A 22,980-nucleotide genomic window follows, 5' to 3' on the forward strand; every position below is an offset into this window, starting at 1 on the left:
TAGAGAGCAACGACAGTGTATAAAGATTATATTTTGGGGCATGATAAAAGTCTTACACTTAGACAAGAAAAACCGAAAGTACACATATAGATTGCGAGAAACCAGGCTTAATAGCAGTAACTGTGAGAGGGATCTTGGAGTTTTTGTGGACAACCAATTAAATATGAGCCAACAATGTGCAGTGGCAGCCAAAAAAGCCAATGCAAGACTAAATTGCATTAAGAGAGGGATACAATCAAGATCAAGGGAAGTACTAATACCATTCGATAAAACCTTAGTAAGACAACACCTAGAGTACTTCATCCAGTTTTGGTCACCACACTATAAAAAAAGATGTTGAGACTCTAGAAAAAGTGCAGAGAAGAGGAACCAGGATGATTAGGGACTGGAGTCTAAAACATACAAAGAAATTGGGCATGGCTAGTCTAGTGAAGAGAAGGACCAGGGGAGACATAGCAGTGTTCCAATATTTGAGGGGCTGCCACAGAGAGGAAGGGGGTCAAGCTATTTTCCAAAGCACCTATAAGCCAGATAAGGAATAATGGATGAAAACTGATCAAGGAGACATTCAACTTGGAAATAAGGAGAAATTTTCTGACAGGGCGAACAATCAACCAATGGAACAGCTTGCCTTTGGAAGTTGTGGGAGTTTCATCACTTGAGACTTTCAAGAAGAGATTGGATAGGCATTTGTCAGAAATGATATAGGGTCTCCTGCTTGGGTGGGGGTTGGACTAGATGACTTACAAGGTCTCTTCCAACTCTGTTAATCTGTTACTACTGTGATATTCAGCTTCACAACAATAAACGAAATTATACTGGAAAAACAGCCACATGGGTATGCATACGTGCTCACTTCATTTAGCAAACCTCCTACCCGATAAACCTCTATATGAACAAACGGTAAAAGATCGCAGAGTTCGCATCGAACAGTCCCACCAAGCAAAAGAAACAGCCAATTAGAGGGGCGAGACGTTAGCGTCATAGCATACGCATGCGCACACACGCAAAATTGTCCCTAGATCCGGGAACTTTCCCTTCGTAGGGCTGAATGAAAGGCTTGTTGCAAGTGCTCCACACCTAATGCGCCATAGAGCTACTTAATGCGACTTCTTGACTCTTGCTTCCGTTAACTAAGCAGGGATTAAAATTGCTATAAGGATGAAATCACCGGGGTTTTATTTCCTATTATTTGCAGGGGGCAATTAAAAAAAGCTTCAAGCGGGGCTATGAAACCGAGCAATCCCTGAAAGTATCAATCTTTACCATCTCTACAATCTTACGCATGCACCCTCGGCAACTGACATGCGCGTGTTGCATAAGTCGCAAAGCGCACAATTTGAACCGATTCTTTGCGGCTGGGTGTGTTTGTCTTTTAGCCTGTATTTGGCGGGAAGGGAGCCGTTCCGGTAATAAACCCGCCGGCTACATGGCGCAGGAGCAGCATCCGCTGTCTGGAACCCCGTGGAAAGAAACGCGTCTGGCTTTGAGACGATTGGGCGAGTGCTTGAAGTGCTCCCTTTGGTAACCGATTATGCCTGAGCAAAAGGAGGCGGAAGGGATGGCAGAGAGGTTTTGGATGGGGAAAGGGGATTTGGAAATTAAGTGATCTTTGCTGTTATCAGTGTTCTGCGGATGTTTCCAGCCCAGAACTGATCCTCCTAACTAACCTGTGCCAACATACCATGCAGGGGTTTCCAACCTTGGTAACTTTAAGACTTGTGGACGTCAACTCCCATGGTTGGAGACCCCCGATTTAATGAGTTGTGTAAAACTTGTAAAATTCAGTAACAAAAAGCTAGGGAAATTAATGGTTTGAGGCAGCATTGTATGTATTGATCTACTCCAGCCTTTTCTGGCTCCATATAAAATGTTCTGCAAGTGGCATTTTTAACAAAATCAAGTGGCAGAGAATGTATCTGACCATTAATGAGGGATGTTTTTGTTTGTTTACTTTTGTTTGTTTTTCAAGTCAGTATTGACTCCTGGACAAGTCCTTGAAGTTTTCATGGCAAGGTTTTTTGGAAATGGTTTGCCTTTGTCTCCTCCATTGAGCCCTAGCATAAAGTGAAGTAGAAGTCATGCTCTCCCTGTTTCTAGTCCAGTGTCTCAACCGCCACACCAAATTAGCTCTCAATTTTGCAAACAATTTTTTTTTAAATTTTCCCTTTTAGATCTGGTTCTTGAAACGGGAGTTTGCAATTGTAGATGGGATTACTGTTATTAATGCTATTCCATAAATTAGGGAATTCCTTAAATAAAGACATTTCAATTATATTAAGAGGGTGATTTTCTTTGGAAGAATGTTCAGTGTTGTGACTCCCTATCTTACAGATTTCCCAGATAACACTGTTAGCACTGGTCATACTTTACTCAATATAGAGTCCATCAAATGAATTAGGAATTGCAGTCTCAAAACTAGACTGCCAGGTTATAAAGGCTGACCTGGGCGTTACTCTAGAGTAGGGGTCCGCAAACATTTTAAAGGGGACCAATTCATGATCTATCAGACTGTTGGGGGGGGATCAGCTGGGTGAGCATGGCTATGTGGTCATGTGACTCGGTGGGCATGACCAATTTAGCAGTCCAAACAATACACACAAATTAAACTTCAAACTTCAATTTGTTATGCTCCTGGGGGTAGAAAGTAGGTTACTGAAGGGATGTGGCTGCCTTGGGGTGTGTATGAGGGACTTCTGTTTCTCTCCCTCCCCGCCTCTCGCTCCCTCCCTCTCTCTCCCCCCCCCTCTCTCCCCCCCCTCCTTCCATTCCTCCCTCTCTTCTCTCTCCCTCTCTCTGGAGGCCGGGGAAGCAAAAAAGGAGCCCATTTTTGCCCTCCCGGCGCCTCTGCACATCCCGTTATTGGCCTCTCCAGCCTCCAGAAGGGGGTGGCAGGTAGGCAGGGCTATGTGGGCAGGGCAGCTTTGTCCTGCGCTGGCCAGATTAACGGCTTCGCTGGGGACCCCTTCTCTAGAGCATACTCTGTGTCATTTGTGTTTGGGTTCCAATATTTCAGTGGCAAAATCACAGTAATATTGCAGAATGAATAAAGGGTTTCAACACTGGTTTGCACAGTTGAAGGTAGCATGCCATTAAAACCTTGTTATCGAAGTAGCCCTGAATATCCATGGATCTTGATATTTTGGTTGCAACCCATCCCTTCCAGAACCAGACAAGAACCTGTAGCTTCTTATCAGCACATTTAAAGACAGCTTCATTTCAGTTTTCCCTCATGGTATGAGACACTGGAATTAGTAGCAACTAGGTAACCATCCTGTTAATGTCTGCTTCCCTCTGTGTAGAAGCCCCTTTGATATTTGTGTAACACTGTTGAAATTTATCAAAAAAATACCATGAAAAATAACTTGAATAATGCTGTAATTAAATATTGATTGTGAGAGAGCAGATAGAAGATGCTTTACTTTCTGGGTCTTTAATGTGAATTTTATGGTTCCCTCTGTTCCTACTTGTCTCTGTGACTCACCAGATTTTATTTATCAAATTCTTTTAATTAATAATTAGGAAGCCAATAGGCTGCAGTGTACCAATCTGATACATAATTTTTATTTGCACCCGTGTTTCTAAATTCTGTATATTCCCTTGAAGGATTTTGAAAAATAAAAATAATAAGGTAGTGCTTATTAAAAAAAAAAGGCCTGGGGGTGGTGGTGGCAATGTGTCCATCTGCTCAATATGGTGGGAGGCTAGAAGGAGGAGTAGCAAATAATTTAGCTGCTTTTACCAAATGGGTGTTTGTATAGTAATCAGATGAGTGAGCCCATAACATTATTTCAAAATTTCAGATGTGCTCCCAACCTAAAGAAGATTAGGATCCCCATCTATTTCAAACAGTTAAGAAAACTGAAAGGGGGGTTTGTGAAGGGAGGGGGACTGGGGGGAGGGGGGAAACGGGGGGAAAAAAAGTTTTGTAAAACTTTTTCAAAAAAAAAAAAAAGAAATCTAATGAATTTGAAGTGCCTTGATGCAACCAAACAAATCTTTAATTATTGTAAACCAACTTGTAAAGCAGAAGCTTTACAGGGAAGCTTAAACTGTCCTCCAGATTCTAAAAACAGACCCATGGGATTTGCAGCCCATCCTTGACACCACATTGCTAGCCATGTTTTTCTGTATTGGAGGTGGAATTCTTAACATGTCCCTGGAGGCAGCTACCTGGAGTGATGTTATTTGAGTAGGAAAGACAAATACATTTTTTCTTAGAATAGAATAGAATAGAATAGAATTTTTATTGGCCAAGTGTGATTGGACACACAAGGAATTTGTCTTGGTGCCTATGCTCTCAGTGTACATAAAAGAAAAGATACGTTCATCAAGGTACAACATTTACAACACAATTGATGGTCAATATATCAATATAAATCATAAGGATTGCCAGCAACAAGTTATAGTCATACAGTCATAAATGGAAAGAGATTGGTGATGGGAACTATGAGTAGATTAATAGTAGGGCAGATTCAGTAAATAGTTTGACAGTGTTGATGGAATTATTTGTTTAGCGGAGTGATGGCCTTAGGGAAAAAACTGTTCTTGTGTCTAGTTGTTCTGGTGTGCAGTGCTCTATAGCGTCGTTTTGAGGGTAGGAGTTGAAACAGTTTATGTCCAGGATGCGAGGGGTCTGTAAATATTTTCACGGCCCTCTTCTTGATTCGTGCAGTATACAGGTCCTCAATGGAAGGCAGGTTGGTAGCAATTATTTTTTTATGTTTATGTAGAAGAAACTGTTTACATAGCTTGTTTATCTTGATATTATTTAACTTGGAGATGCAATGAAAATGTATCCATTCTAATGTTTAGGACAGAAATAACTCAATTCCATTTATTCTCTTCTTGACAGTACTAACATTCTGAAGAAACCTGTGAACCTAGGGAGTTGTGAACATATCTTCTGTCTGTGAGTCATGACATAATTTTAAGGGAGATTAATGGTTCAAAAATGTGAAAAATAAATAATAAACTGTTACAAAGCTTTCCCCAAACTTGCCTATTTTGATCATGTTTTTAGTCTGAAATAAATATAATATGTTGCTTTTTATATGTGGCTGCTAGTTTGATTATATCTTCTTATGTAACTATACCTGTCTGTCTACAGCACTTACCGTATATACTCGAGTATAAGCCGAGTTTTTCAGCACGTTTTTGGTGCTGAAAAGCGGCCCCCTCGGCTTATACTCGAGTCTACGTCTCGATGTACTTTTAAAAGATACTGTATTTTTGATAGATGTCCAGCAGGGGGCGCTGCATAATAAAAATGAGCGCCGAACATTTTGCACTTTTGCACTTTTATTGTTTTTCGTTCAAATAAATATTCATGTTATTTTACTTGGCTCTATCTTTATTTTTTACATTGACCAGTAGCTGCCTCATTTCCCACCCTAGGCTTATACTCGAGTCAATAGTTTTTCCCAGTTTTTTGTGGTAAAATTAGGTACCTCGGCTTATATTCGGGTCGGCTTATACTCGAGTATACACGGGTATTTGCTGTAGTGTTTTTTCTTTTTATCCTTGTAGATGAAATAAAAATTAAATTATTTAAGCCTCTGTTAGGTTTGACATATCTATTATGCATTTACAGTAAAATACCTTCCACTCCACACAGACACACACATCATCCTATCATTATAATATTCTAGAAACACTCAGAGCCTATATGTACAAACTACAAGTAGTCCTTGCTTGCCTACTCCTCATTCAGTGAACCTTCAAAGTTATGACAGTGTTGAAAAAATAACTTTATATTTTATATAAATAACTAATGCTGCATTTACAATATACCTCAGTCATGTGATTGTCATTACAGTCAGTACATGTTATCCTGTGCCTGACCTATTGTTGCTTCCCTTGCAAACCAGAGGATTGGAGAAAAAGGAATTATAAGAGAATAAGTAGACACACAATGGGGAATACACATCAAAAGGATGTGCTGGCAGTCCATTCTGGACTGGAAGCTGGAAGTACATTATACAGTCAAGTACATTACTCATTGTGTCCCTGTTTACTGTCTTGTATTCTCTTCCTCTCCAGTCTCTGCTCTGTGAAAGTGAGGGCAGGGGTGGGGGAGGGAAGAAAACCCAAGCAATTTCTGTAGGCAAACTCTTATGCCTGACCCATTTTTTGCCACATTGCTTTCAATGTATATTACCTATTGTGCCTGCTTATTTTTTTGTAATCCCTTCCTATCCAATGAGTAAATACAAATATTAATTTCCTTCTCCCAGTCAGTGGGAATGCCGGTCAGTTTGGGTTTCCCTCGTGTCTAGCCAATTAGGACCGAGTCTGCTTATTTCTTTTGGCCCCACCTCTCTTGCCCTCCAGCTTTTCGACTCGGTGTAAGCAGAGGACTGAATGTGTCTACCCCTGCTCAGACTCTTTTATTGACAGATTACTATTATAAAGGTTAAAATTCAATTGTGCGTTATCCTCATTGAAAGAAGGATTTTTTTTTTCTCTCGGAGGATTTGTACCGGCGAGGAGGGCCTTTGCCCGTAGCCGCCGAAGGCCGCTTGTGACGGCACAGGGCTGACAGTGGTCAGCACCTGAGGGGAGAGGGGCCAGCATACCTCCCCAAGCCCATTTCCCAGCTGGGAGGGCAGCTGAAGCTGCACAAAGAGCCTTGGCTCAGCAGTTATGAGGTGCGACGCTTATTCCGCGCCAGGCTAAAACGCCGCTTGGCCGAACTACAGCTGACTGGCGCGCTACTAAATTATGCGCTGATCGCGATCGCTGTCAAGCCGGCAGCTTAGTGATCAGAAGGGGATCGATCCACTGCCTCCCTCAAGTCAGCGAATGAATTTTTCGGCTCCAAACGGCTTTTCCCTGCGCCCTCTGTCTTAGAGGAACGTGAGTAAATAGCGGCGGTTTAAGTTGGCGGGAAATAGCTGCCGGCTTAAATTCAAAATGGCGGATGCTCCCTCACGGAATAGCGATCCTGTCAGGGACGCTGGGAATCGGGAGGCTAGCCCTGGAGAGGGCACTTCTTCTGGCCACAAGAAAAAGGCCAAGGCAGTTTCTAAACAGAACAAGCCTAACAAGCCCCCAAGGCGGAGGAACGTCACCACAGGCACTTGAAAAAGTGATTGATAGGGCTCAATTCCTTAAGGATAATGCCCCAAGTAATTATTCTGGGCCATCAACTGCTCCAATAAGAGAGCTTAGCCCACCTGGAGAGGTTTTTCCTCAAACTGCTTCTACTGCTTGGTCTCCAGACCATTCTATTAGGTCTGACCAAAGCTCTTCCACCAGCGTGGATGCCCTTTTTCAGTCTGTCTTAGAACCAGTCTTCCATCCCACACCAGGCCGTTCGAGCCATGCTCCTCCTTCACTTTACTCGTCTCATAACCCAGTGATTACTTCTGCTTCAGGACCTGGCATTACACAGGCCTCAGCCCAGAATCCAGGCTTTCTGATTCCAGAGGCCTTTGGCCACATGATCTCTGAGGTGATCAAACATAGCCTCACCCAATGCCTACAACCTAACAACGCCCCTAGTGTTCTATCTGGTATCCATAGGCCTGAACGGTCCCAAGTCATCTCTGTTGAGGAAAACAGGCCTTATCAGGGCCACGATCTGGAGGCCCATGGGTCTTGGTCTGATGAAGAGTCACACAGAGAGGAGGCTTTGTCTGACGACGAAGATTTGGACCCAGACCAGCCACATTCGTGGGTTTCTTTAATCCAAACACGTTTACATTGCTTCTACATAAAGCGCTGGTTACCACCAAACTGAGAACCACTCGTCCTCTCATGGACACCTCCTCATCCTCAGACCCAACTAATGCCTTCTTCGCAGAACTGACCTTAGAGACTGAAAAAGTGCCAGCTCCCAAGCTATTTATGGATGTGACACAGCAACAATGGATGGTCCCAGGATCTGGGCCTGTCCTGAGCGGGCAAGATAAGCGGCTGTATGGTGTAGCCTCAAATATTCGGCTCTTCAAGTCCCTTCTGTGGATGCACCCATTGTGGAACTAACATCTTCAACACCTGTTGTGGGGCCACCAGAGGAGTCCCTCCGGCCTGAGGATAAACGGGCCGGGAGGATCCTCATCAAGAATCACCAAGCGGCCGCTTGGGCTCTACAAGCAACTACTTCATCCTGTTTCTTTGACTGCACATCATTTATTTGGCTCAAACAACTTCAAGAGCGGCTTCCGGCTTCCGACGTCAGATCGCACCAGGACTTGAATAAGATCCGTGCCTCCCTAGAGTATCCAGCTGATGCGACGCTCAATGCAGCTCGGTTTGCGGCCAAAGCCAACGGGACTTCTGTGACCTCAAGACGTTTATTATGGCTCCGACATTGGCAGGCCGACGCTCGTAGCAAATGGCGACTGGCGGCCTCTCTTTACTCGGGAGACAAGTTGTTTGGTGCTCCACTGGAGCCCCTGCTCATCGAGATGCGTGACAAACGAAAAATACTTCCTTCAACGTCTCGTCAAACCGATGGCCGTAGCCAACCATACAGCAGGCCCCAGTCCTTTCGGAGTTCGGACACTTACAACCAACTCAACGTGATTTCAGGCAGGTCAGTAATCCCCAGAGGAATTTCCAGGGCAGACAGGGATCTGGTTTCCCCTCCCGTAGACCATACAGAGGGGGCAAGAACCGACCTTTCAGAAGGTCCAAGTGAGGCAGATTTTATCCCAATAGGGGCCTGCCTTTCTCATTTCTTCCCCATTTGGAACGGTACCACTTCTGATGAGTGGGTTAAATCCATTATTAGGGATGGACTTTCTCTTGAGTTCCTCTCCAGACCCCCGAGGGTTTTGTGCGCTGTCCCGTCTCTCGACATCCTTCCTCCAGAGCTCTCATTAATTTGGCAATTGGCCATCTTATCTCTATTGGAGCAATTGAGCCTGTTTCACAGGAGGAACGTGGACTTGGATTCTATTCACGACTTTCTGTAGTGCCCAAAACCTCAGGGGGGATGGAGAGCTATTCTCGATTTGAAGTCATTGAACCGGTACATTAGATACCACCGATTCAAAATGTCAACTCTCTCCTCTATTCTAACCAGCATTCGGCCAAGGGATTTTCTGTCCTCCATAGATTTGTCAGAGGCATACCTCCATATCCCTATTCATCCCCACATTTGTCAATACCTTCGCTTCTCCTATTCGGGACGTCACTTCCAGTACCGAGCTCTTCCATTTGGCCTTTCTTCGGCCCTGAGGGTATTCACGAAAGTCCTGGTGGCTCTGATAGCCCACATTCGTTCCTTTCCCATCAGGATACAAGCATATCTTGATGATATCCTTATACAATCCAACACTCCTGACTCAGCCAGACAGAACTTGGAAGTCACTGTCAGGGAACTCCAGGCCCACGGATTCTATTAATTGGGAGAAGAGCAATCTTCCCCCTACCACTTGAATCCTGCATTTGGGCGCTCAAATAGACTCCACAGAACTGATGATTTTTCGGTCTGAGGAACGTAGAATTAGTCTCTCCTCCTTAGCTGCCCGCTGTAGAAGATGTAGCCACTCCTCTATCCTACAATTATCCCAACTTTTGGGTAAAATGGTGTCTACGTTTGGCATTGTATCGTGGTCACGTCTTCATTGCAGGCTCCTGCAATGGTTTTTGCTGCCACACCAACATCGTCATCGCAGCTCAGACCACAGGCAAGTTGTTTTACCGCAGGAAGTCAGGGATTCCCTAGCGTGGTGGACTTCAGAGGCTCTCAACAAGGGCAGCAGTTTCAGGGAGTCTTCAAGAATAACGATCACCACGGATGGCAGCTTGACAGGTTGGGGTGCCCACCTGGGTCAGCACATAGCCCAAGGTCGTTGGTGTGAACACGAGTGCCAGATGAACATAAATCTTTTGGAACTCAGGGCCATTTACTTGGCAATCCGCAGCTTCAGCAATCTAGTCATAGATCAGGATGTCTTAATCCTGACAGACAATATGATGGCAAAAGCGCATGTCAACAAACTGGGCGGTACTCATTCCATGTCTCTGATTCGAGAGACCCTACGCCTCGGCCTCTGGGCAGAGTCCAACCTAAATTCCCTGTCAGCAGCCCATATATCTGGGATCTTGTCCAAGCGGACTCACTCAGCTGCAACACAATAGACCAGACGGAGTGGTCTCTACACCCCTCCTTGTTCCAACGACTTGTGTCCAGATTCGGTCGGCCGTCGGTCGATCTATTTGCCTCAACCCTCAACATCAGGTTCCAAGGTTTTTCTCCCGATACCCATCTCCGGGAGCGGAGAGGGTAGATGCCTTGAGATGCCCTTGGCCACCAGGCTTATTGTATGCATTCCCTCCTCTATCCCTGATTCCAAAGGTCATTTCCAAAATCATCATGGTGGCTCCTCACTGGCCAAAGAGGCCTATGTACGCGGACCTTCTTTCATTGTCAGTGGCGCCTCCTTGGAGGATTCCAGCCGATTAAGTGGTTCTCACTCAGGGTCCCCTCAACCATCCAGACCCTCAATGGTTTCAGCTCACCGTCTGGAGGTTTAGCAGGGATTCCTCAGGGCATCAAGCCTACCTGATGAGGTGATCGAAATTCTTCAGGACTCCCGCCGGCCGTCTACCTCTCGTATTTACGAGAACACCTGCAGGACCTTCTGCACCTGGTGCAGGGACAATTCTGTGGTACCTACTGAAGCATCTGTTTTCCACATTTTACGATTTCTGCAAAGTGGATTCAAGAAAGGCCTGGTGCCTAACACGTTGCGAAGACAAGGGGTGGCACTCTCCTCAGTTACGGCTGGCGTCGCATTCACAGTGGCAGCCAAGGATCCTCTAATCTGCATCTTTCTAAGAGGTGCTTCTAATCTGCGACCGCCAACAGTCCACCGTTTCCCGACCTGGAGGCTCAATGTGGTTCTGACAGCACTAACCAAGTCTCCATTTGAACCTTTGAGAGAGGTCGCCCTGCGATTCTTATCATTCAAAGTCTCATTTCTAGTAGCAATTACGTCGGCACGCAGAGTTTCTGAACTTGCAGCTCTTTCAGTCAGAAAAGACCTATGTGTGTTCCATTCCAATAGAGTAATTCTCAGGCTAGATCCTACCTTCATGACCAAAGTAAATACAGTTTTTCACCGAGCGCAGGAACTAGTGGTTCCAGACTCTGTCCCTCACCAATACATAGACAGGAGAAAGTATGGCATACTCTGGACGCCCGCAGGGCGTTAAAGATATACATTTCTTGTACAGAGGCCTTTCAGAAGTCAGAGTCCTTGTTTAGATCATATTTACTGGCCTCATTGGGCCTAAAAATAAACTCTTGCACATTGAGCAGATGGATCTGTGCTACCATTGCGGCAGCCTATCAACAACAATCATTGCCCGTTCCAGGGCGCATTTCAGCTCATTCTACCCGGAGCGCTGCAACTTCGGCAGCATGGAACACACACGCTTCGATTCAGGAGATTTGTACTGCGGCCACCTGGTCATCCCTGACACCGTTCATAAGACATTATAAATTGGATGCATACGCGTAGGCTGATGCGGCCTTTGGAAGGCGTGTGCTTCAACAAGTCCTGTAGGACCCATCATTGGAGAGCCAGCAGTTTCCCACCCGATGAGGACGTCTACGTTGGTATGTCCCCAACCTGACCGGTATTCCCATTGACTGGGAGAATGGGCGTTGGCTTACCTGAACGCCCCTTCTTGGAGAAGTGGGAATGCCGGTCAGCCCCACCCTGGGGTATACCTGCCGGCTCAAGGGGTGTCGGGGTAGGGTGGCTATTAATTCTTTCTCGTTTCAGGTAGACAGATCAGTCTGCTACAGTGACCTCGCCGAAAAGCTGGAGGGCAAGAGAGGCAGGGCCAAAAGAAATAAGCAGACTCGGTCCTAATTGGCTAGACACGAGGGAAACCCAACCTGACTGGCATTCCCACTTCTCCAAGAAGGGGCGTTCAGGTAAGCCAACGCCCATTCTTGCTAATTATCCCAAAATGGTTAGTTTCAAGCTGAAAAGCACAGTCCCTGTTACTTGATTTCCCACTTAACAATCACGTTGCTTTGCAACAGAATTGCCAGTCTCAATAGTGGTCTCTAAAGAAAGATTTGTATTATTTTTTGCATGTCTTTAGAAATAGTAGTTCATATTGCATATGATACTTTATTTATTTATTTATTTATTTATTTATTTATTTATTTATTTATTTATTTATTTATTTATTTATTTATTTATTTATTTATTTATTTATTTATTTATTTATTTATTTATTCGATTTTTATACCGCCCTTCTCCCGAAGGACTCAGGGCGGTGTACAGCCAAAAATAAAAACAAACAATACAATATACAATTTAAAATACAAATTAAAAAACTTATTTTATAATTGGCCTAAAAAACTTTAAAATATATAAAACTAAAACCCCATTAAAATTAATAATAGATAATTTAAAATCAATAAAATTTAAGCCAGCCCCGCGCGAATGGAAAGATGTGTCTTCAGTTCGCGGCGGAAGGTCCGAAGGTCAGGTATTTGGCGTAAACCCGGGGGAAGCTCGTTCCAGAGTGTGGGAGCCCCCACAGAGAAGGACCTTCCCCTGGGGGCCGCCAGCCGACATTGCTTGGCGGACGGCACCCTGAGAAGTCCCTCTCTGTGGGAGCGTACGGGTCGGTGGGAGGCATGCGGTAACAGCAGGCGGTCCCATAAGTACCCAGGCCCTAAGCCATGGAGCGCTTTAAAGGTAGTGACCAAAACCTTAAAGTGCACTCGAAAGGCCACAGGTAGCCAGTGCAGTCTGCGCAGGAGCGGTGTTATATGGGAGCTACGCGTAGCTCCCTCTATCACCCGCGCAGCTGCATTCTGGACTAACTGAAGCCTCCGAGTGCACCTCAAGGGGAGCCCCATGTAGAGAGCATTACAATAATCCAAGCGAGAGGTAACGAGCGCATGAGTGACTGTGCACAAGGCATCCCGATCAAGGAAGGGGCGCAACTGCCGAACCAGGCGAACCTGGTGGAACGCCCTCCTGGAGACGGCTATCAAATGATCTTCAAACGACAGCCGTTCATCCAGGAGGACACCTAAGTTGCGCACCCTATCCTTTGGGGCCAATAACTCGCCTCCAACAGTCAGCCGCGGCTGCAACTGACTGAATCGGGGTGCCGGCATCCACAGCCACTCCGTCTTGGAGGGATTGAGCTTGAGCCTGTTTCTCCCCATCCAGACCTGTACAGCTTCCACACACCGGACAGCACTTCAACAGCTTCATTGGGGTGGCCTGGGGTGGAGAAGTACAGCTGGGTGTCATCAGCGTACAGCTGGTATCTCACCCCAAAGCCACTGATGATCTCACCCAACGGCTTCATATAGATGTTGAACAGAAGGGGCGAGAGGATCGACCCCTGCGGCACCCCACAAGTGAGGCACCTCGCGGTCGACCTCTGCCCCCCTGTCAACACCGTCTGCGACCGGTCAGAGAGATAGGAGGAGAACCACCGATACACGGTGCCTCCCACTCCCAATCCCCCGAACCGGCGCAGCAAGATACCATGGTCGATGGTATCAAAAGCCGCTGAGAGGTCTAATAGGACCAGGGCAGAGGAATAACCCCTGTCCCTGGCCCTCCAGAGGTCATCCACCAGTGCGACCAAAGCTGTCTCCATGCTGTATCCGGGTCGGAAGCCGGACTGGAACGGGTCTAGATAGACGGCTTCATCCAGGTATTGGGGTAGCTGTCGCGCCACAGCACTCTCTACAACCTTTGCAACAAAGCGAAGGTTGGAGACTGGACGATAATTACCCAAAATAGCTGGGTCCAGGGAGGGCTTTTTGAGGAGGGGTCTCACCACCGCCTCTTTCAAGGCGGCAGGGAAAACCCCTTCCAACAAAGAAGCGTTGATAATCCCCTGGAGCCAGCCTCGTGTCACCTCCTGAGTGGCCAGTACCAGCCAGGAAGGACACAGGTCCAGTAAACATGTAATGGCGTGAAGCCTTCCCAACAACCTGTCCACGTCCTCGGGAGCCACAGGGTCAAACTCATCCCAAACAGACTCAACAAGACGTGCCTCCTCTCCCTTGCTTGGATCATCCCAATTTCGGTCTAGACCATCCCGGAGCTGAGCGATTTTATCGTATAGATAACCACTAAACTCCTTGGCACGTCCCTGCAACGGGTCATCCCGCACCTCCTGATGGAGGGAGCGGGTCACCCGAAACAGGGCGGCCGGGTGGTTATCTGCCGACGCAATGAGGGTGGAGGCGTATGAGCGCCTCGCCTCTCTCATTGCCACTAGGTATTTATTTATTATTTAAATTTATTTATTATTTAAATTTGTATACCGCCCTTCTCCCGAAGGACTCAGGGCGGTTCACAGCCAAGTAAAATGCACAATACATACAATTAAAATACTAATAAAAAACTTATTTAAATTGGCCATAATTAAAATTTGGAAGTAAAACCCATTTAAAAACCCATAACTTAAAAAACTAACCCAGTCCAGCGCAGATAAATAAATAAGTTTTGAGCTCGCGGCGAAAGGTTCGGAGGTCCGGAAGTTGACGAAGTCCTGGGGGGAGCTCGTTCCAGAGGGCGGGGCCCCACAGAGAAGGCCCGTCCCGTGGGTGTCGCCAGACGACATTGTCGCGCCGACGGCACCCTGAGGAGTCCCTCTGTGAGAGCGCACGGGTCGGTGAGAGGTATTTGGTAGCAGCAGGCGGTCCCGTAAGTAACCCGGCCCTATGCCATGGAGCGCTTTAAAGACGCTCACCAACACCTTGAAGCGCACCCGAAGGCCACAGGTAGCCAGTGCAGCCTCGCAGGATAGGTGTCACTCGGGAGCCACGAGGGCTCCTCTATCACCAGCGCAGCTGCATTCTGACCAACTGCAGCCTCCGGATGCCCTTCAGGGGAGCCCCATGTAGAGAGCATTGCAGTAGTCCAGACGAGACGTCACAAGGGCGTGAGTGACTGTGCACAAGGCATCCCGGTCTAGAAAGGGCGAACTGGCGCACCAGGCGAACCTGGTGGAAAGCTCTCCTGGAGACGGCCGTCAAATGATCTTCAAAAGACAGCCGTGCATCCAGGAGAACGCCCAAATTACGCACCTCTCCATCGGGCCAATGACTCGCTCCCGACAGTCAGCCGCGGACTCAGCTGACTGTACCGGGATGCCGCATCCACAGCCACTCCGCCTTGGAGGATTGAGCTTGAGCCTGTTTCTCCCCATCCAGACCCGACGGCTTCCAAACACCGGGACAGCACTTGATAGCTTCATTGGGGTGGTCCGGGGTGGAAAAGTACAGCTGGGTGTCATCAGCGTACAGCTGGTACCTCACACCGAAGCCACTGATGATCTCACCCAGCGGCTTCATATAGATGTTGAACAGAAGGGGCGAGAGAATCGACCCCCGCGGCACCCCCCAAGAGAGGCGCCGGGGTGACCTCTGCCCCGTCAACACCGTCTGCGGCCGGTCGGAGAGATAGGAGGAGAACCACCGATAAACGGTGCCTCCCACTCCCAACCCCCCCAACCGGCGCAGCAGGATACCATGGTCGATGGTATCAAAAGCCGCTGAGAGGTCTAATAGGACCAGGGCAGAGGAACAACCCCTATCCCTGGCCCTCCAGAGATCATCCACCAACGCGACCAAAGCCGTCTCAGTGCTGTAACCGGGTCGGAAGCCGGACTGGAACGGGTCCAGATAGACAGTTTCCTCCAGGTGCAGGGGAAACTGATATGCCACCATACTCTCTACAACCTTCGCCGCGAAGCGAAGGTTGGAGACCGGACGATAATTACCTAAAACAGCCGGGTCCAGGGAAGGCTTCTTGAGGAGGGGCCTCACCACCGCCTCTTTCAAGGCGGCCGGAAAGACTCCCTCCAACAAGGTAGGTCCTAGAATAGGACCTAACTAGTGTCCGATCAGCTTCGGAACGACTGGACCTCCAGGTGCTCTCTAGACGTCTTCTCCGGCGTTTCATCTCCCTCAGCCCCTCGGAGAACCAAGGGGCCGGACGAGATCTGCGCCGGGTCAGAGGCCGCAAAGGCACGACACGGTCCAAGGCCCCAGCCGCGGCCTGCTCCCAGGCCGCAACTAGTTCCTCAGTCGTGCCGTGGGCCAGATCCTCAGGGAATGGCCCAAGCTCCGTCAGGAACCTCTCAGGGTCCATCAGGCGCCTGGGACGGAACCACCGTATAGGTTCCGTCTCCCTGCGATGGTGGATGGCGGTTCGGAAGTCTAGGCGAAGGAGAAAATGATCGGACCATGACATCGGTTCTGTTACTAAATCATCTAGTTCCAGATCATTTAACCACTGTCCAGAGATATAAATCAGGTCCAGCGTGCCTCCCCCCATGTGCGTAGGGCCATCATTTACCCGAATCAGGTCCAAGGCCGTCATGGAAGCCTGGAACTCCCGAGCTGCAGTCGATAACAAGCCAGCTGATGGTAGGTTGAAATCCCCCATGACTATGAGTCTGGGGGTCTCAACCGCCACAGCGGCAAGTACCTCCAACAGCTCGGGCAGGGCTGTGGTCACGCAGCAAGGAGCCAGGTACGCGATCAACAAGCCCAACTGATTCCTATGGCCCCACCTCACATAGAGGGATTCACAGCCGGCAATCTGAGGAACAGTGGCCTCCCTCAGCTCTAGATCTTCCTTAATGACAACCGCCACCCCCCCATCCCTACCTTGGGCCCTCGGCTGATGAAATGCTCGGAAACCTGGAGGGCACAGCTTTTACTATATGTAAAAGTTTCATTTGGATTGTATTTCCCAGATTAAATTAGACCAATGTAGTTGAAATAGTTGTACTTTATTTTAGTTTTATCTTTCATTATTTGTAAATCTTTTCATGTAATATTTTTCTTCTCTTTTTCCTTTTAAAATAAATTGTTTTTTTAAAATATATGATATAAATATTAGGAGCAATTAAAAATACTGTAAAGAGATCATTCTCTAAGCATCTCGAAAACAGTGTGGCAGCAAGTCATGTTTGCCAGCAGTTAATATGTTCTTCAATTGGTAAACTTTGTTAATAGATAGGAATTTTGTAGGTATACAAAATGTTTTAGAGTAGCTATTCAATATTTCAATGTTCCATTTTAATGCCAATGATATTAAGCATACATAGTAATACCATCTTTCAACCTCTAATCTTTCCATCTAGTTATTACTTATATTCTATTATATAAAAATTATATCTGCTAATATTCTCCCTATTTCTTATTTCTACCTCTAGTCTAGTTTCTAGTCAGGCCACCATTACTAATCTTAGTGTTAATACACATGTTTATATCAAGACATAGTCCTTCATTATTTGGTTATTCAAAGTCTCAATACGACATTCTAGACAATCATCCTATTATTTGATCATACCTAATAGTACCATCTTTCAACTTCCAATCTTTCCATCTAACAATTGCTTTATATAAATGTGTGTATTCTTATGTCTACCTCTATTTTGATTTTTAATCAGGCTATCATATTAGGAAAAAAAAGAAAGAAAAAAATCATTTCTATCCATCATCTCTTGCCCATTTTAATACTTCAATTCTTATTCATTTTTTTAGCTTGCCTCCCATACTCCTCTCTTGGATCTTTGTCTCTATCAGCATCTGTGTCTTCACCATTCAGTCTGAATATTTCTCCCATCTCTATCCTCCTAAACTGTCAGGTCTCCAGAGTGTCCACCCATACCCCTATCTCCCTTTCAAAAGTATCTTCCAGGTTACCATTAGATGGTGGCCTCAGCTTAGGTTTCAGCATTGTTTCAAGTCTGATAAATTGATTAATCCAATTTTAGTTCAATTTATGGAAACAAAATCAGCTATTCAAGTAAATAGTTCCAGCATTTTATAATGCCTTTCCAAAACAATGCCTACCCAGTTTAAAAATCCGATTTTCTGTTTTAAAAGGTCTTTAGCTTTTCTCCCCTTAGTTCCTTTCTTTCGGGTCTAGGATTTTTCTCTCTATGGTTGTTTGCCGCTTTAAGAAATAGTTCTAAGAGTCTCTTTTCCTGGATTTTCCTCTTCCTCTTTTTTCTGTTAAGGTTAGGGTCTATATAAAAAAGGAATCTTCTCACCCAGCTCCAGTCACTGTTCATCTACACCACTCCTACACATTTCTTTGTTGCCTTGGCAGTCCCAGCTTCGTGGCAGCCATGATGGCTGCCTCTTCTCCTTGTCAAGGGTGAGAGAGAAGAAGCCCTGGGTCAAGCAGGAGAGTTGTGGCTCTCCGCGACCTGCAGAGCACCCCTCTTTTCTTCACCACCCATTTTATGGCTTTTCTTGCCACTATTGTTAAGTGAATCATTTCATTTATTAAATTAGTAACATGGTTGTTAAGTGAATCTGGATTCCCCATTGACTTTGCTTGTAAGAAAGTCACAAAAGGTGATCACATGACCCTGGGATACTGCAATCATCATAAATATGAACCACTCACAAACCTTTGTGAGACTTTGATCATGGAGCCAAGAGGATGTTGCAATTGTCGTATGTAGGAAAATGGTCATAACTCACTTTTTTCAGTGTTGTTGTAACATTGAATGGTAACTAAATGAACTGTTGTAAGCCAAGGAGTATTTGTACTTTAAAAGATAAATAAAATTCAAAATAATGTTTTGAATAGGATAAAAAAATAATATTTAAAAGATAAATTTAAATATATTCACTTAAGAAGGAAACATTAAATGTATAGCATGGGGACACCTGGTTTAGTAATGATAGTACTTGATTTATTATTAAGCAAGTATGAAGCTAGCTTTTTTGAAATTTTTGGTTATGGATAGCCTCAATTAATTCTGGTAACCAGAAAGGTAAAACTTATAGTTCAGAAAGAGGGAGCATGCAAAATGCCACTGTCCTCTCTGTAATTTTTTTTACTTGTGCATTTTGTTCTAAATTACACTTTAGTATGACATATGAACATACAGGTGAAACTCAAAAAAATAGAATATCGTGCAAAAGTTCATTTATTTCAGTAATGCAATTTAAAAGGTGAAACTAATATATAAGATAGACTCATTACATGCAAAGCGAGATAGTTCACGCCTTGATTTGGCATAATTTTGATGATTATGGTTTACAGCTCATGAAAACCGCAAATTCACAAATAGTGAAAAGGTTCAATATTCTAGGCTCAAAGTGTCCCACTCTAATCAGCTAATTAAGCCATAACACCTGCAAAGGGTTCCTGAGCCTTTAAATGGTCTCCTAGTCTGGTTCAGTAGGAATCACAATAATGGGAAAGACTGCTGAGCTGACAGTTGTGCAGAAAACCATCGTTGACACCCTCCATAAGGAGGGAAAGCCTCAAAAGGTAATTGCAAAAGAAGTTGGATGTTCCCAAAGTGCTGTATCAAAGCACATTAATAGAAAGTCATGTGGAAGGGAAAAGTGTGGAAGAAAAAGGTGCACAAGCAGCAGGGATGACCGCAGCCTGGAGAGGATTGTCAGGAATAGGCCATTCAAAAGTGTTGGGGACTTTCACAAAGAGTGGACTGAGCCTGGAGTCAGTGCATCAAGAGCCACTGCACACAGACGGATCCTGGACATGGGCTTCAAATGTATTACTCTTGCCAAGCCGCTCCTGAACAACAAACAACGTCAGAAGCGTCTTACCTGGGCTAAAGAAAAAAAGAACTGGTCTGTTGCTTGGTTGTCTTTTCTGATGAGAGCAACTTTTGCATCTCATTTGGAAACCAAGGACCCAGAGTCTGGAGGAAGAATGGAGAGGCACACACTGCAAGATACTTGAAGTCCAATGTAAAGTTTCCACAGTCTGTGTTGATTTGGGGAGCCATGTCATCTGCTGGTGTTGGTCCACTGTGGTTCATTAAGTCCAGGGTCAACGCAGTCGTCTACCAGGAGATTTTGGAGCACTTCATGCTTACTTCCACAGACGAGCTTTATGGGGATGCTGACTTCATTTTCCAGCAGGACTTTGCACCTGCCCACACTGCCAAAGTACCAAAACCTAGTTCAATGCCCATGGGATCACTGTGCTTGATTGGCCAGCAAACTCGCCTGATCTGAACCCCATAGAGAATCTATGGGACATTGCCAAGAGAAAGATGAGAGACGTGAGACCGAACAATGCAGAAGAGCTGAAGGCCGCTATTGAAGCATCCTGATCTTCCATAACACCTCAGCAGTGCCACAGACTGATAGCATCCATTGAGCTGCATTGAGGCAGTAATTGATGCGAAAGGGGTCCAAACCAAGTACTGAGTATATATGCATGCTTATACTTTTCAGAGGTCTGATATTGTTCTATGTACACTATGTATCCTTTTTTTTATTGATTTCATGTAATATTCTAATTTTCTGAGATTGTGAATTTGGGGTTTCCATGAGCTGTCAGCCATAATCATCAAAATTATGACAAATCAAGGCTTGAACTATCTCGCTTTGCATATAATGAGTATCTCATATATTAGTTTCACCTTTTAATTTGCATTACTGAAATAAATGAACTTTTGCATGATATTCTAATTTTTTGAGTTTCACCTGTAGACTGGGTATCAATCAGTGAAGACTTCAGCATTTTACGTGTACTGTAAACAATTATCTTGTTCTTATGTATTTCTAAGATAAAGATTCTAACCATGTGTTAGAAATAGTTGTTTATTATCCAGGTGAGTTTTTCCCACATGAAATCATGTTTATATTTTTCAGAACTTGTGTAGGCAACTGTATTGGCACAACTTGCCCAATATGTCAGGTGCCAATCATGAAACAGGATGTGAAAATAAACAGGAAACTGGACAACATCACCAAACTCTATAGCAAATTGCAACCTCTGCAAGACAAGGATTTCTCAGGTAAATGAAATAATACTTTTTGAAATGTGTAATTATATAGCTTAAAATGGACTGTAATTAATATACATTTTGGTGACATTTTTTTATAACTTGACATTTTTGGTGCTGCTGCTGTTGTTATATTATTATTGTTATCCTTGGGATGGTGACATTGTTTGGTGGGTGGTGTTCCTTCTTTTGAGAGTGAGGTATCAGAATTTCATTTTAATATGTGTCGTTGTGCACATAAATAAATAACAATAAACCTTAACTTTTCATCTCATTTTATCTAACTGGAATCTTATTGGTCTGATGTTTGCTAACATTTTCCCTTCTGAAATGTGTAGGCAACTGTATTGGCACAGCTTGCCCAATATGTGGCAAGAATGAAGTGGCAGAAACTGGCATTCAGTAGGAGTTTGACCCCTACAGAGGGGAAAAATCTAATAAACACCAGCATTCTAAGCCTTTCAGAATGCTGGTGTTCACTGGCATTTTTGCCAGATTTGAAGTTGTTCCTCCAGTGTGTGGAAGGATTTCCCTTCCCTGCACAGAGGTGAGAGAAAATCCCTTGGTGCACTGGGGAAACAGACCTCAAATCCAACATCCCTCACTTGCAACCTTCCCTGTCGGCTTCCACATTGACTTTTGGAGTAAACTATCAGAAGATTGCAAATGGCAATCATGTAATCGCAGGGCACTTGGCAGCTAGTTATAAATATGAACAGATTGCCAAGTACCCAAAACGTGACCAGGGGAGTCCCCATCATTATGTTTTACAAATGCCAAAATTAAAGCACCTGTTCCAAGATTATCTTGACTTTGGTCATTAAATGACCAGTTGTAAGTCCAGGACTATCTGTAAATCCTGTGCTAATGTTATGGTTATTGATCATACTCATGATTATTAATAATCGTTCAGAAAATTAGTAAACCTTATTTTTCAAGAGTTGACTTTCATATAATAAACATGCTGCTTAGGTAAAGCTGAGAATAAACATTATGGAAATAGGTATGTGTTCAAATATATTGTCTATCATTTGTATCTAGAAAAAAATGGTGAATGCAGTTTTTTGAGCCCAATAAACATTTTGGAATATAGGTAGTTCTTGATTTATGATAGGTTGCTTAGTGATCATTAAGACAGGCCATCTCATTGTGGGAACTCGTGGCAGAATTCCACAAGTGGCTGTTCCACAAGAGGCGTTGGCAAAGCTCTTGGTTTTTCTTTCCCCGGCAGCCATAATATGCTAATGTTGGGGGAGAGAAGGCTAGCATCTAGCGAGGAGAAACCCTCTTGGCTTTCCTTTCTCTGCTAGCCCTAGTCTTCCCTCTCCTAGCATTAGCATATTATCATTTAGCTGCTAATGCTGAGAGAGGGAAGGCTAGTGACTAGGCAGGAAAAAAAAGGCACCAGGATTTCTTCTTGCTAGTGGTAGCTTCACTACCCCAGTGATGGCTGCAATACACTTGTGGTATTCTGCCATGTGGCACAGCAATGGAATGACCTGTACCTCCTTCTGTACCCCAACTTGAGTTCTGGAGAACTTCCAAAAGATAAATTAACAATCAATAGCAGGGGTGGAGACAAGGCCCAAGTGACGGGATCTGAAAGGGTGGGAAATAGAGCATGGGGTTGGTTTCTCAGGGAGTGAGGGGAGGCATTGGAAGACTAGACAGAGTTGGCATGTGTCTGCATTAGGGTCTCCCCCACACCTAAGGCACCCCATATTCCACTTAACATTCATTTAATGAATACATAGAAGAGAGCAATGATGGGTAGACTCCATTACGATTTCCTGTATTGTTTTCTCATCATCCAGCTCATGCCAGTTAATGCAATAAGAGCTACAAGGTGAAGAATAGATCTGGAGAGGACAGACAACACAGTGTTGCATGATAAGATGCTAAGAAGAACAGAATGTGAGGCTGTAGCAAAAGCTTGATGTAAATCATGTTTGAAAAAAAGTAAAGCCACTCATTTTCTATTAATTAGCCTTAATTATCATCCTGGACCTTGAACTTTGATTTTAAGCATGTATTCCAAAAAGGCTTAATCCAAAGATATCGAGAAATAAATATTTCATGTTCTTGGCTGCCTCTGAACAGCTAACTCCAAAAGATTACCCTGAGAAAATTCAAACCATACTTTCTGGATATAATATGGATATATTATATGGATATATATATGGAGTGAAATGTGTATCATTAATAGACAGATACAAAATTTTTGAC

The 22,980-nt window shown here is 44.8% G+C and overlaps 1 protein-coding gene across 3 annotated transcripts in view; it reads left to right on the forward strand.

The window, feature by feature from the left end:
• The first annotated feature begins 1,330 nt into the window (after positions 1-1,330).
• The window catches only part of BARD1 (BRCA1 associated RING domain 1), a 111,851-nt gene continuing 90,201 nt past the window's right edge, over positions 1,331-22,980 (forward strand). For 2 of the 3 annotated variants that reach the window (XM_058186071.1, XM_058186084.1), the window contains exons 1-3: positions 1,331-1,524; positions 4,856-4,912; positions 20,621-20,766. In XM_058186071.1, coding sequence (XP_058042054.1) covers positions 1,430-1,524; positions 4,856-4,912; positions 20,621-20,766 — 298 coding nt within the window. In that variant the 5' untranslated portion in view covers positions 1,331-1,429. The remainder of the gene's footprint in view (positions 1,525-4,855; positions 4,913-20,620; positions 20,767-22,980) is intronic. The other variant, XM_058186078.1, reaches the window with a different exon arrangement.

Source organism: Ahaetulla prasina, chromosome 1 (genome assembly GCF_028640845.1).
Source record: "Ahaetulla prasina isolate Xishuangbanna chromosome 1, ASM2864084v1, whole genome shotgun sequence".
In the NCBI taxonomy this organism is placed as follows: Eukaryota; Metazoa; Chordata; class Lepidosauria; order Squamata; family Colubridae; genus Ahaetulla; species Ahaetulla prasina.